Source organism: Argopecten irradians, chromosome 10 (genome assembly GCF_041381155.1).
Source record: "Argopecten irradians isolate NY chromosome 10, Ai_NY, whole genome shotgun sequence".
Taxonomy (NCBI): domain Eukaryota; kingdom Metazoa; phylum Mollusca; class Bivalvia; order Pectinida; family Pectinidae; genus Argopecten; species Argopecten irradians.
This window is the reverse complement of record NC_091143.1, coordinates 1,019,221-1,033,971: the sequence shown is the minus strand read 5'-3', so window position 1 is coordinate 1,033,971 and position 14,751 is coordinate 1,019,221. Positions and strand designations below refer to the sequence as shown.

At 35.3% G+C, this 14,751-nt stretch overlaps 1 protein-coding gene across 7 annotated transcripts in view; it reads right to left on the bottom strand.

Moving 5' to 3' along the window:
- The window catches only part of LOC138332864 (gonadotropin-releasing hormone receptor-like), a 134,004-nt gene that overhangs the window by 15,163 nt on the left and 104,090 nt on the right, over positions 1 to 14,751 (bottom strand). For 2 of the 7 annotated variants that reach the window (XM_069280831.1, XM_069280837.1), the window contains exon 4: positions 4,855 to 5,462. The exons of 3 other annotated variants lie outside the window; for them this stretch is intronic. In XM_069280831.1, coding sequence (XP_069136932.1) covers positions 5,150 to 5,462 — 313 coding nt within the window. In that variant the 3' untranslated portion in view covers positions 4,855 to 5,149. Of the gene's footprint in view, positions 1 to 4,854; positions 5,463 to 14,751 lie in introns of those variants that run through there. 2 more of the 7 variants (XM_069280835.1, XM_069280833.1) reach the window with 2 other exon arrangements.

Below are 14,751 nucleotides of genomic sequence, written 5' to 3'. Positions count from 1 at the left end.
TGTTTTATCTTGTACATACGTGTCTTCCACATATTCATAATTCTAAATAAAACTGTCGAAGACAGATATACCTGGATCAAATTATCGATGAAAAGTTACATAATTTAAGACCACGAGTGCATTGTGGGTAGCGATAGGCCTAGGCCGTCTCCTTGCAGGCGGTGTCTGGAATTTTCAAATTATCATTTGCCTAGATGACATAAATTATTTGTTTTGATGTCCAGAATGGTTTATGTAAATAATGAATATATATAACCATATTTTCAACGTTAAGACATTTTTATTTGCTGTAATTGATATCGATGCTGGTATCGTTTGTGCGATGAGAGGAGATGACGAGATTTTGCCGATCGATATAATTATATATTTTGTAGTAATAGCTACATGTACATGTAGCCCTTACCAGATTTTGTGAATAGTTTGAATAGGCATGTTTGCATGATATGCTAAAAAAAAAAACGAAAATAAAGAAAAGAAATACCGCTGGTGGTGAGAATCGAAAGATCAAAATATCTGAATGATAACACTTAGCCAGATTCCTGCTCATATATATATATATATATATATATAGTGATTTTTTTATGAGAAGCATCTAGATAACACTTATTTTAATCACCTATCTAATGACCATAGCTGTTAATAGGACGTTAATAAATCAAACAAACAAACAATCAAATATTTAATGATGTATGATTTAGTATTTCCTAATAGAACAAAAACTTTTGTAAATGTGATGTTCATGTAAATGTGGTTTCAACATGGAGAAAAGTGAAAAATGATAAAAACACATTGATTACAAACCTCGAAGTTTTTTGTTGTTCATTAATGTACCTGGTGTACGATAATCTTTGCTTGGTTGCTATTTTATTGACTTTTTGCCGAAATGCTAGATCGTCGGTGAAGACACCCCTGAGGGGAATGGGTTGGATTTCGCCGAGACGAAGCACGGTCCCGTACGTGTTGATATGGAGAAAATAACGTTACCATGGATTATCAAAGAGAAATTGTACAATATTATCTTTTTTTTTAGATTATATCTTTCGATCGAGCCCACTGCCTATGCATTGTAAAATTTTACAAAGTTGAAAAACTGCAGATGGTAGCTGTAGCCCTACAGTCAATGTCGGGAACTGGTCCGATTTGATGTATTCAACTCAAATATAAAAAAAGATGAATGCTATTTCCGAAACTTTTCGAACTAAAGATAGTTCATGTGAATGTTTAAGTCTTCAAAGATCGATTCTTTTTTAATGTTTAATGAATAAAAAAAACATGAAAAAATCACGACAACTACTCGCGACCCAGTACCGCGGTTTCATCGGTTTTCGGCGGCGAAAGACCAAACTAGATTTTTTACACACAATGTCAAACATGTTCAATTAAAATTATTAATTATATGTTTCAGAAGCATGTTTTTAATATTTCACTAATTTCATCTACTAAAACGATCTTGCATCAGATCTAAGTCTCTGATTGTATCCACAAACGCTGTAAGATAGCCTATGCCTACTACTTCTTTTTCTCTTTGTCAAAGTGACGTTTAAATGATAAAATGTTTCAAGATAAACTCGCACAATTATTTTAAACTATGTTATGCTGTATATGAGTGCAAATTGCCATCACAATACCGAAAATGAATGCTTAATACTTCAAAACGCCAGCTTGCAAGGTCGAATCACCCGGGCTCAAATACATATAGGACTAAAAAGGGACGTCACTGGATTGTTCGGTATAAAATCATCAAATTTAGAAATGGTTATCAAAATAAAGAAATTAAACATTTATTTACTCACATCGTAACATTTTCCTATCGCAACTAAAATTCTTACTATCTGGTATCGAGTTCTATGCCTGAGTAATCTCGATATTAGTGCTGAAAATATCTTGTTTATTGATATTGTTCCGCTACTTTTGTTGAGTTTAAATTCGCAAATTCGAAGGGCGTCAGAACGCTTGTTTTCAACCGGAATCAACACCGTAGTGATAAAGACCTTCCAAGTGAATATTTGCATCGGAGGAACAGGGACATTAAAAGCTGATTTTCTCAAAAAGTAAGTAAATTAAAATACGTTAATTTTGCTGGAACATTAAAAAATCATACTGATTTCGTAACAGTTGGAATCATGAAGATACCTCTAACAGTATTTTAATTATTATTATTATATATTATGTAAGTTAATGATATAAAAAGGGCAAGAATTAACACGGACATTCCGTCTTTGCATATTACAGAGTTAGCTCCCTAGCCGGTAGGTTTCGATTGTTACGTCATTATTTTATCCGCGCAATTTAGGTCGTTTTTTTCCGGAATGTATGACGTTACGCTTGCAAACACATGCCGTCACAATCAATACCTACCCGCAAGGGCAGATAACCATTTAATATAAAAAAAATAAGAATACCGCAATCTCTCAAATCAAAGAAATTACCACACAGGGGGGCTTTATAAATGACCCTATCTTATAATAGAATGTTCAGCTTAACAATCTCACCAACCAATAAGTAAGCGCGTGTAACAATACAAAGGTAACACTGGGTGGTACACCAACCAATAAGTAAGCGCGTGTAACAATACAAAGGTAACACTGGGTGGTAACAGCACGGCTTCATATCAACAAACTTCTTATTTAGCACTTATGACGTAAGAAGTCCTACACGTGAGATCAATAAGCGATGAGTTTTTACAATAAAAGAACTAATCTCCTATCGAAATTATCCTTTAGACGTGTTATCAAATGGATCACGACGTTCCCACGGGGTGTAGACAAATTCTAATGCAATAGGCCATAACGAGGGACCAAAAGACAAATTGCTTTACAAATGATACGTCGTGATTTCTTCCTCCTTCATCAAACTCCTATAAAAGTATCGCAATAAGGAGCACTCAATTGATCCTTCCTTTCCTTCATACACCAGTGTAAGCGATGTCTAGCTAATTGCCTGTAATTTTGTCACCCCAGACACCACTAACAACAAACTTCCTGGTGTAGTGCTCATGATTAATTCATATTTCACATTTCTCCTGCTTTCAAAATAGGTCTCCCTTTTATTTATCATATAGGGGTGTTAACGAGCAATGCCCTCTCTTAACAATTGGCAAACATTACGGAATTTTAAGATCATTCTTTACTTCTGTATTGGGAATAAATTGATCATCGGTTACCAGGTAGCTCCATCGGTAAAGCACTCGGCTAGTGTGTCTAGGGTTCCGGGTTCGAATCCCGGTTTGACCGCTACATTTCCTCCTCTCCTGTTTCACTTCGTTTCAACACTGGTTGATTTATATCCGTGAAGTACCTCAACACCCTCATCTTCTCTATACAGATATATAATTACCATTTGTATTGTATTATGTACATTTTGTAAACAACAAAAAATATTATGTAAACAAAATGGCATCGATACTGTTTTCGTTTATGCATAATAGATACATGAGTTCATCTGGTAGCAAATGTTATGGCCTTTACTCACTGGCATACACAGATGAATGACACAAACCTGCAGCATCGTTATCCATCGTTTACAAAGTATTATCATTGAATGTTACAGGTAATTGACTGATGATTCAGATGGCTTTTAGAACTAAATACCAAACAACAGAAATACGTTATAAGATGACGTTCACGACGAGGGCATTGCCACTATTAGCTGATAAAGATATAGCATATACCTTTACAACTTTACAAATTGAGTGCATTAAACTCTACATACGAATCTGTATCACTAGAATCAGGGATTATTAACGTCGTTTAATATCACGATTTCAAGTTTGTTAGTAGAGCATGCATCATTAGTTCGCCTTTATTAGTGCATGGTATATCATGATTATACCTTTCTTGCAGTACACTTTGTAAATCATTGTGATGATGCTGTGATCTAGTTCTCCCTTAGAACACAAATAAACATCAATTGATTTCCAAATGATAGATTATTATTTACGCTCTGTTGAGAATCTTTAAGCTAGTAAGATATAATTTATACTTTTCGTTTGTAGTTTTGCAATATGTAATAATTATATATCGAATGTGTCTTTCGTTAAGAAATTCGTTTTAGTTTTTTAAGAACCTACATGCATATGCAAATGAGTAGGAAAGGTTAAACGAAAAAGTGTTAGACAGGGTATTATATATAAAGGTATTAGACAGGGTTTGATTTATAAAAGTGTTAGACGGGGTATCATATATATAAAAGGATATAATCAGGATTGGACAAACATGCTGTATGTGTTAGTATAACAAGCAGACCGATATATCCTGATGATTTATAGTCCTTGTTAATCACTCGCGTTTCTCCCTTCCACCAATGACTTGTCGCCTTATCGTCATGGCCCAGTATCTCTTCCGATAGGCTGCTATTCTGTCCATTATCGTGTGAACTCCATTTTGTGTTCGTTCCTTGTCCCAAATGGCATCATATAGTCGATGTTTGTTAATTTGTAAATTTAGCAGTCTCTGTCAGATAAGAAGATACAAATTATTCTTTGTCCATTAATAAAGAAATGTTCAATTTACACCGGATCTTGTCATATAAACCTAATAATTAGCCCTATCAGGTTTACCGACCTATAAAATAAGTCTACTAGATTTTGTGTTAAAGAACTTTCATATTACGGTCACTGAATACTGTTAAAGGCCAATCAACAAACGCTTCTTAGTTTGCGCATTGTTGACAAGTTCATTGAGACTATCCTATTAAGGAATTAACAATCCTGTATCGAGTTGATAGGGCCTTATAGATGAACAAACACCGTACGACTTCCATGCTCTCACATTGAGCTCTGTCGGATTAAATGAATTAAGTGAAAAAAGTTCTACACATTATTAAATAAATTTTACCAGATAAGCCGGTTTGGTTTGAGCGATTCTTTTTAATTTTTAATAAATGAATACATTATGACACCATCAAAGCATATCACAGTCACAATATAACAAAATAAAACCGTTACAGTGACGATATAGAATTCAGAACGATGATAGCTATCAAGACAGTATTTTCTCTTGTAAATAGTTAGTTATTCTTCATGTGTACCCGCGGAATGTGAACATTGATCAATGTAAACAATGCTGATGTGGCGAAAAGTAGAGATGGAAATTACATGTAAGATTGAGATGGTCAAGTTGACCGTCAAAGTTCAGGAAATATCGTGACGTCATTTGTATCGTACGCGACACGTCAGCAGTGTATCTACAGAGTTAGGTAAGGATGAGGGCTTTTGTTTGGTGTCTATACCGGCTTCCCGCGCCTCTTCTCTGTTACACATAACAACAACACATGGCATGGACATGGCCATGTCTCTTGGAATAGAAGCCTCTTCACACCTACATAGCACTAATGTATTCCTCCGCGAGGCGAGAACGGTCAGTTTAGTGTCCTTTGTACTCATGCAGTGCTGGTTTGCCTTTCGGTTTTTCCGCTTGAGAAATGGGGTGATTCCGCAGTTGCTTACGTCTTTTTTCCAGCACCTGGAAAGCAAGGGAACAAAAGCTCAATTAAGAGATGAGGATTTTGAAAAAAAAGAAAAGCAGGCAAGCGTGAAACAAAACAGTTAAGTGCAAAGTGAGTAATAAATTGATAAAAAACATTACTTGACTGTCATTTGTTTATTTTTTCAAATAACTAATGGAAATCGTCTGAGATCGATCAATGATTACATTATTGACCTAATAATTGAAACAGTCATGTAATAAAACAATCACCGTTTTTTGATTGAATGAGGTGGATATTTATCAAGCCTTTTTCACAACATTGAGCGATGTTTTGTCGATTTCATGTCGATATATATCCACTTCAAAATCCAACCCTCACAGCAATTTACTTTAACTCATATGTCACAAAATGATTAAGTATCTCCAGTTCAGTTATGCATTTAATCAGATTGTGGAAATAATCAACGTAAACAAACAGTATATATCGCCAAGAAAAACATAGCAAAAATAAAACAAAGTGAAAGTAGTGAAGGGTTAGGTTGTGCTAACTATAGATATAGATTGGTCAGGAGTGATGGATGTTATTGGTGCTAGGTAGCTAGTATAGTGATAGACCTGAGGTAGATACCGTTAAGGTTGGTAGGCTCAGAGGTACACGGAGGCCAAGTAGTAAATAATATGATGCTTAATCAATTTATACCGATACTGTCGTCCATTAATACGACCGACAAAGTTTTAAATTTGAAGCAATTTTATCTGTCATTTATGACATATAAGACAATTTTCTTAACTGGACAGTCATTTATAGTATGAAACAGTAAAAATTTCCAACCTAATGCTATTCCCGGATTATAAGGTTTGTATTCCGATTAGGTAATTTTGATGTCATGCAAGGGTAACATCTGGTCCCTAAGATATAAATGTCTTCAAAACATTTAAATGGTGGTAATGCATCTTTCCAAACATTATTTTAACCTATCCTACTTGATTACAGTATAGTTAACAAGTACAGTAATGTGTAGTTTTTATTTTGCGCGACAAATTTCACTGTGAATGTTGTGTCAGTATGTTCCAAATGACTGTCCAGTATGTTACAAATGACTGTCCAGAATGTGTCCAGTATGTTCCAAATGACTGTCCAGTATTTTCATTTCAACAAATTTTATTGCAAATAATATGCAAATGGATTTGGCAACAGGCAAAGCCTATATTAGCCATCTCCAAACAAATCCGGTATAGTACAATTATCAACAAAATATTTTAACATTTAACATTACATTATGAATGAATATTATTATTAGTGTATCTCCCCAACCTATCATAGTAGAAAAATCTAAAAAAATCTTTTAGTTTCAGATATATATTCTGATATGCATTGCAATAAATATGAATTTTTTTCTTCATCACAATTGTCACAGCCATGCAGTAGAGTTTTTGCGTTAAAATGCGAGTGGGGGATATTAGAGTTATGTATTTTGGTTCTGAGTGATGATCTTTGTTCATTAAATAAAGGACATATGAAAAGATAGTGTTCGGCTGTTTCATTACCAAGGCCACAAGAACAAATTGGAGAATCTCTCAAATGATCGTGAAATAGGTCAGAATTTAGATTGCTAGAGGAATTTCTGAGCTGGCACAGAGTAATATTTATAATTCGAGAACCTTTGTTTATAAAGGTATTTGTTATATCAGGTTCCATTTTATTAATGTTAAAAAGGAGTGTTTTAAATTGTGCAACAGTATTAACATTCGATAAGTCAAAGTTTAAGCGAAAGAATTAAATTCTCTAAAGGTACTTGGAAAAAAACTAGTATAGTAACTTGCAGTTCTGCACATAGGAATATTAAAATATCTTGTCATCCTTAGTGGATATCTCTCATTTTCAGGCTGATATAAAAATGGTTGTACAATTTCAATCAAATGCTGTGGAGCAAATCCACGGAGTATCTTAAACATAAGAATAAGTTTGTGTTTTTGACGCCGATCAGAAAGAGATTCCCAAGCTAGTTCTTTATAAAGTATATCATGGGAGGTACCTCTGCGCAATCCAGTTATAATCCTAGCGGCTTCTAAGTGGACAGACTCTAACAGAAATTTACATTGTTCAGTACAATTATCCCATAAAACATCAGCATATTCTAAAATAGGTAAAACATAACTTTTATAAATGTTTAAAAGAGTTTTACGTGACACTCTTTTTTTTAATGTTTTTTAAATATTTATCCTTTTAAATGCTTTCTGGTATACATAATCTATGTGGTGAGTCCATTTACAGTCGTCAGAAAGTAGAACTCCTAAATGTCTATGTGTGCTAGCTGTATGTTACAAATGACTGTCCAGTATGTTACAAATGACTGTCCAGTATGTTACAAATGACTGTCCAGTATGTTACAAATGACTGTCCAGTATGTTACAAATGACTGACCAGTATGTTACAAATGACTGTCCAGTATGTTACAAATGACTGTCCAGTATGTTACAAATGACTGTCCAGTATGTTACAAATGACTGTCCAGTATGTTACAAATGACTGTCCAGTATGTGTCCAGTATGTTACAAATGACTGTCCAGTATGTTACAAATGACTGTCCAGTATGTTACAAATGACTGTCCTGTATGTTACAAATGACTGTCCAGTATGTTACAAATGACTGTCCAGTATGTTACAAATGACTGTCCAGTATGTTACAAATGACTGTCCAGTATGTTACAAATGACTGTCCAGTATGTTACAAATGACTGTCCAGTATGTTACAAATGACTGTCCAGTATGTTACAAATGACTGTCCAGTATGTTACAAATGACTGTCCAGTATGTGTCCAGTATGTTACAAATGACTGTCCAGTATGTGTCCAGTATGTTACAAATGACTGTCCAGTATGTTACAAATGACTGTCCAGTATGTTACAAATGACTGTCCAGTATGTTACAAATGACTGTCCTGCATGTTACAAATGACTGTCCTGTATGTTATAAATGACTGTCCAGTATGTGTCCAGTATGTTACAAATGACTGTCCAGTATGTTACAAATGACTGTCCAGTATGTTACAAATGACTGTCCAGTATGTTACAAATGACTGTCCAGTATGTGTCCAGTATGTTACAAATGACTGTCCAGTATGTTACAAATGACTGTCCAGTATGTTACAAATGACTGTCCAGTATGTTACAAATGACTGTCCAGTATGTTACAAATGACTGTCCAGTATGTTACAAATGACTGTCCAGTATGTTACAAATGACTGTCCAGTATGTTACAAATGACTGTCCAGTATGTTACAAATGACTGTCCAGTATGTTACAAATGACTGTCCAGTATGTTACAAATGACTGTCCAGTATGTTACAAATGACTGTCCAGTATGTTACAAATGACTGTCCAGTATGTTATAAATGACTGTCCAGTATGTTACAAATGACTGTCCAGTATGTTACAAATGACTGTCCAGTATGTTACAAATGACTGTCCAGTATGTTACAAATGACTGTCCAGTATGTTACAAATGACTGTCCAGTATGTTACAAATGACTGTCCAGTATGTTACAAATGACTGTCCAGTATGTTATAAATGACTGTCCTGTATGTTACAAATGACTGTCCAGTATGTTACAAATGACTGTCCAGTATGTTACAAATGACTGTCCAGTATGTTACAAATGACTGTCCTGTATGTTACAAATGACTGTCCTGTATGTTACAAATGACTGTCCAGTATGTTACAAATGACTGTCCAGTATGTTACAAATGACTGTCCAGTATGTTACAAATGACTGTCCAGTATGTGTAGTAACAAATGACTGTCCAGTATGTTACAAATGACTGTCCAGTATGTTACAAATGACTGTCCAGTATGTTACAAATGACTGTCCAGTATGTTACAAATGACTGTCCAGTATGTTACAAATGACTGTCCAGTATGTTACAAATGACTGTCCAGTATGTTACAAATGACTGTCCAGTATGTTACAAATGACTGTCCAGTATGTTACAAATGACTGTCCAGTATGTTACAAATGACTGTCCAGTATGTTACAAATGACTGTCCAGTATGTTACAAATGACTGTCCAGTATGTTACAAATGACTGTCCAGTATGTTACAAATGACTGTCCAGTATGTTACAAATGACTGTCCAGTATGTTACAAATGACTGTCCAGTATGTTACAAATGACTGTCCAGTATGTTACAAATGACTGTCCAGTATGTTACAAATGACTGTCCAGTATGTTACAAATGACTGTCCAGTATGTTACAAATGACTGTCCAGTATGTGTCCAGTATGTTACAAATGACTGTCCAGTATGTTACAAATGACTGTCCAGTATGTTACAAATGACTGTCCAGTATGTTACAAATGACTGTCCAGTATGTTACAAATGACTGTCCAGTATGTTACAAATGACTGTCCAGTATGTTACAAATGACTGTCCAGTATGTTACAAATGACTGTCCAGTATGTGTCCAGTATGTTACAAATGACTGTCCAGTATGTTACAAATGACTGTCCAGTATGTTACAAATGACTGTCCAGTATGTTACAAATGACTGTCCAGTATGTTACAAATGACTGTCCAGTATGTTACAAATGACTGTCCAGTATGTTACAAATGACTGTCCAGTATGTTACAAATGACTGTCCAGTATGTTACAAATGACTGTCCAGTATGTTACAAATGACTGTCCAGTATGTTACAAATGACTGTCCAGTATGTTACAAATGACTGTCCAGTATGTTACAAATGACTGTCCAGTATGTTACAAATGACTGGACCAGTATGTTTACAAATGACTGTCCAGTATGTTACAAATGACTGTCCAGTATGTTACAAATGACTGTCCAGTATGTTACAAATGACTGTCCAGTATGTTACAAATGACTGTCCAGTATGTTACAAATGACTGTCCAGTATGTTACAAATGACTGTCCAGTATGTTACAAATGACTGTCCAGTATGTTACAAATGACTGTCCAGTATGTTACAAATGACTGTCCAGTATGTTACAAATGACTGTCCAGTATGTTACAAATGACTGTCCAGTATGTTACAAATGACTGTCCAGTATGTTCCAAATGACTGTCCAGTATGTTACAAATGACTGTCCAGTATGTTACAAATGACTGTCCAGTATGTTACAAATGACTGTCCAGTATGTTACAAATGACTGTCCAGTATGTTACAAATGACTGTCCAGTATGTGACTGTCCAGTATGTTACAAATGACTGTCCAGTATGTTACAAATGACTGTCCAGTATGTTACAAATGACTGTCCAGTATGTTACAAATGACTGTCCAGTATGTTACAAATGACTGTCCAGTATGTTACAAATGACTGTCCAGTATGTTACAAATGACTGTCCAGTATGTTACAAATGACTGTCCAGTATGTTACAAATGACTGTCCAGTATGTTACAAATGACTGTCCAGTATGTTACAAATGACTGTCCAGTATGTTACAAATGACTGTCCAGTATGTTACAAATGACTGTCCAGTATGTTACAAATGACTGTCCAGTATGTTACAAATGACTGTCCAGTATGTTACAAATGACTGTCCAGTATGTTACAAATGACTGTCCAGTATGTTACAAATGACTGTCCAGTATGTTACAAATGACTGTCCAGTATGTTACAAATGACTGTCCAGTATGTTACAAATGACTGTCCAGTATGTTACAAATGACTGTCCAGTATGTTACAAATGACTGTCCAGTATGTTACAAATGACTGTCCAGTATGTTACAAATGACTGTCCAGTATGTTACAAATGACTGTCCAGTATGTTATAAATGTGTCCAGTATGTTACAAATGACTGTCCAGTATGTTACAAATGACTGTCCAGTATGTTACAAATGACTGTCCAGTATGTTACAAATGACTGTCCAGTATGTTACAAATGACTGTCCAGTATGTTACAAATGACTGTCCAGTATGTTACAAATGACTGTCCAGTATGTTACAAATGACTGTCCAGTATGTTACAAATGACTGTCCAGTATGTTACAAATGACTGTCCAGTATGTTACAGATGACTGTCTAGTAGGTGTCCAGTATGTTACAAATGACTGTCCAGTATGTTACAAATGACTGTCCAGTATGTTACAAATGACTGTCCAGTATGTTACAAATGACTGTCCAGTATGTTACAAATGACTGTCCAGTATGTTACAAATGACTGTCCAGTATGTTACAAATGACTGTCCAGTATGTTACAAATGACTGTCCAGTATGTTACAAATGACTGTCCAGTATGTTACAAATGACTGTCCAGTATGTTACAAATGACTGTCCAGTATGTTACAAATGACTGTCCAGTATGTTACAAATGACTGTCCAGTATGTTACAAATGACTGTCCAGTATGTTACAAATGACTGTCCAGTATGTTACAAATGACTGTCCATATGTTACAAATGACTGTCCAGTATGTTACAAATGACTGTCCAGTATGTTACAAATGACTGTCCAGTATGTTACAAATGACTGTCCAGTATGTTACAAATGACTGTCCAGTATGTTACAAATGACTGTCCAGTATGTTACAAATGACTGTCCTGTATGTTACAAATGACTGTCCAGTATGTTACAAATGACTGTCCAGTATGTTACAAATGACTGTCCAGTATGTTACAAATGACTGTCCAGTATGTTACAAATGACTGTCCAGTATGTTACAAATGACTGTCCAGTGTCCAGTATGTTACAAATGACTGTCCAGTATGTTACAAATGACTGTCCAGTATGTTACAAATGACTGTCCTGTATGTTACAAATGACTGTCCAGTATGTTACAAATGACTGTCCAGTATGTTACAAATGACTGTCCAGTATGTTACAAATGACTGTCCAGTATGTGTCCAGTATGTTACAAATGACTGTCCAGTATGTTACAAATGACTGTCCAGTATGTTTATAAAATGACTGTCCAGTATGTTACAAATGACTGTCCAGTATGTTACAAATGACTGTCCAGTATGTTACAAATGACTGTCCAGTATGTTACAAATGACTGTCCAGTATGTTACAAATGACTGTCCAGTATGTGTCCAGTATGTTACAAATGACTGTCCAGTATGTTACAAATGACTGTCCAGTATGTTACAAATGACTGTCCAGTATGTTACAAATGACTGTCCAGTATGTTACAAATGACTGTCCAGTATGTTACAAATGACTGTCCAGTATGTTACAAATGACTGTCCAGTATGTTACAAATGACTGTCCAGTATGTTACAAATGACTGTCCAGTATGTTACAAATGACTGTCCAGTATGTTACAAATGACTGTCCAGTATGTTACAAATGACTGTCCAGTATGTTACAAATGACTGTCCAGTATGTTACAAATGACTGTCCAGTATGTTACAAATGACTGTCCAGTATGTTACAAATGACTGTCCAGTATGTTACAAATGACTGTCCTGTATGTTACAAATGACTGTCCAGTATGTTACAAATGTTGTCCAATATGTTACAAATGACTGTCCAGTATGTTACAAATGACTGTCCAGTATGTTACAAATGACTGTCCAGTATGTTACAAATGACTGTCCAGTATGTTACAAATGACTGTCCAGTATGTTACAAATGACTGTCCAGTATGTTCCAAATGACTGTCCAGTATGTTACAAATGACTGTCCAGTATGTTACAAATGACTGTCCAGTATGTTACAAATGACTGTCCAGTATGTTACAAATGACTGTCCAGTATGTTACAAATGACTGTCCAGTATGTTACAAATGACTGTCCAGTATGTTACAAATGACTGTCCAGTATGTTACAAATGACTGTCCAGTATGTTACAAATGACTGTCCAGTATGTTACAAATGACTGTCCAGTATGTGTCCAGTATGTTACAAATGACTGTCCAGTATGTTACAAATGACTGTCCAGTATGTTACAAATGACTGTCCAGTATGTTACAAATGACTGTCCAGTATGTTACAAATGACTGTCCAGTATGTTACAAATGACTGTCCAGTATGTTACAAATGACTGTCCAGTATGTTACAAATGACTGTCCAGTATGTTACAAATGACTGTCCTGTATGTGTCCAGTATGTTACAAATGACTGTCCAGTATGTTACAAATGACTGTCCAGTATGTTACAAATGACTGTCCAGTATGTTACAAATGACTGTCCAGTATGTTACAAATGACTGTCCAGTATGTTACAAATGACTGTCCAGTATGTTACAAATGACTGTCCAATATGTTACAAATGACTGTCCAGTATGTTACAAATGACTGTCCAGTATGTTACAAAAGACTGTCCAGTATGTTACAGATGACTGTCCAGTAGGTGTCCAGTATGTTACAAATGACTGTCCAGTATGTTACAAATGACTGTCCAGTATGTTACAAATGACTGTCCAGTATGTTACAAATGACTGTCCAGTATGTTACAAATGACTGTCCAGTATGTTACAAATGACTGTCCTGTATGTTACAAATGACTGTCCAGTATGTTACAAATGACTGTCCAGTATGTTACAAATGACTGTCCAGTATGTTACAAATGACTGTCCAGTATGTTACAAATGACTGTCCAGTATGTTACAAATGACTGTCCAGTATGTTACAAATGACTGTCCAGTATGTTACAAATGACTGTCCAGTATGTTACAAATGACTGTCCAGTATGTGTCCAGTATGTTACAAATGACTGTCCAGTATGTTACAAATGACTGTCCAGTATGTTACAAATGACTGTCCAGTATGTTACAAATGACTGTCCAGTATGTTACAAATGACTGTCCTGTATGTTACAAATGACTGTCCAGTATGTTACAAATGACTGTCCAGTATGTTACAAATGACTGTCCAGTATGTTATAAATGACTGTCCAGTATGTTACAAATGACTGTCCAGTATGTTACAAATGACTGTCCAGTATGTTACAAATGACTGTCCAGTATGTTACAAATGACTGTCCAGTATGTTACAAATGACTGTCCTGTATGTTACAAATGACTGTCCAGTATGTTACAAATGACTGTCCTGTATGTTACAAATGACTGTCCAGTATGTTACAAATGACTGACTGTCCAGTATGTTACAAATGACTGTCCAGTATGTTACAAATGACTGTCCAGTATGTTACAAATGACTGTCCAGTATGTTACAAATGACTGTCCAGTATGTTACAAATGACTGTCCAGTATGTTACAAATGACTGTCCAGTATGTTACAAATGACTGTCCAGTATGTTACAAATGACTGTCCAGTATGTTACAAATGACTGTCCAGTATGTTACAAATGACTGTCCAGTATGTTACAAATGACTGTCCAGTATGTTACAAATGACTGTCCAGTA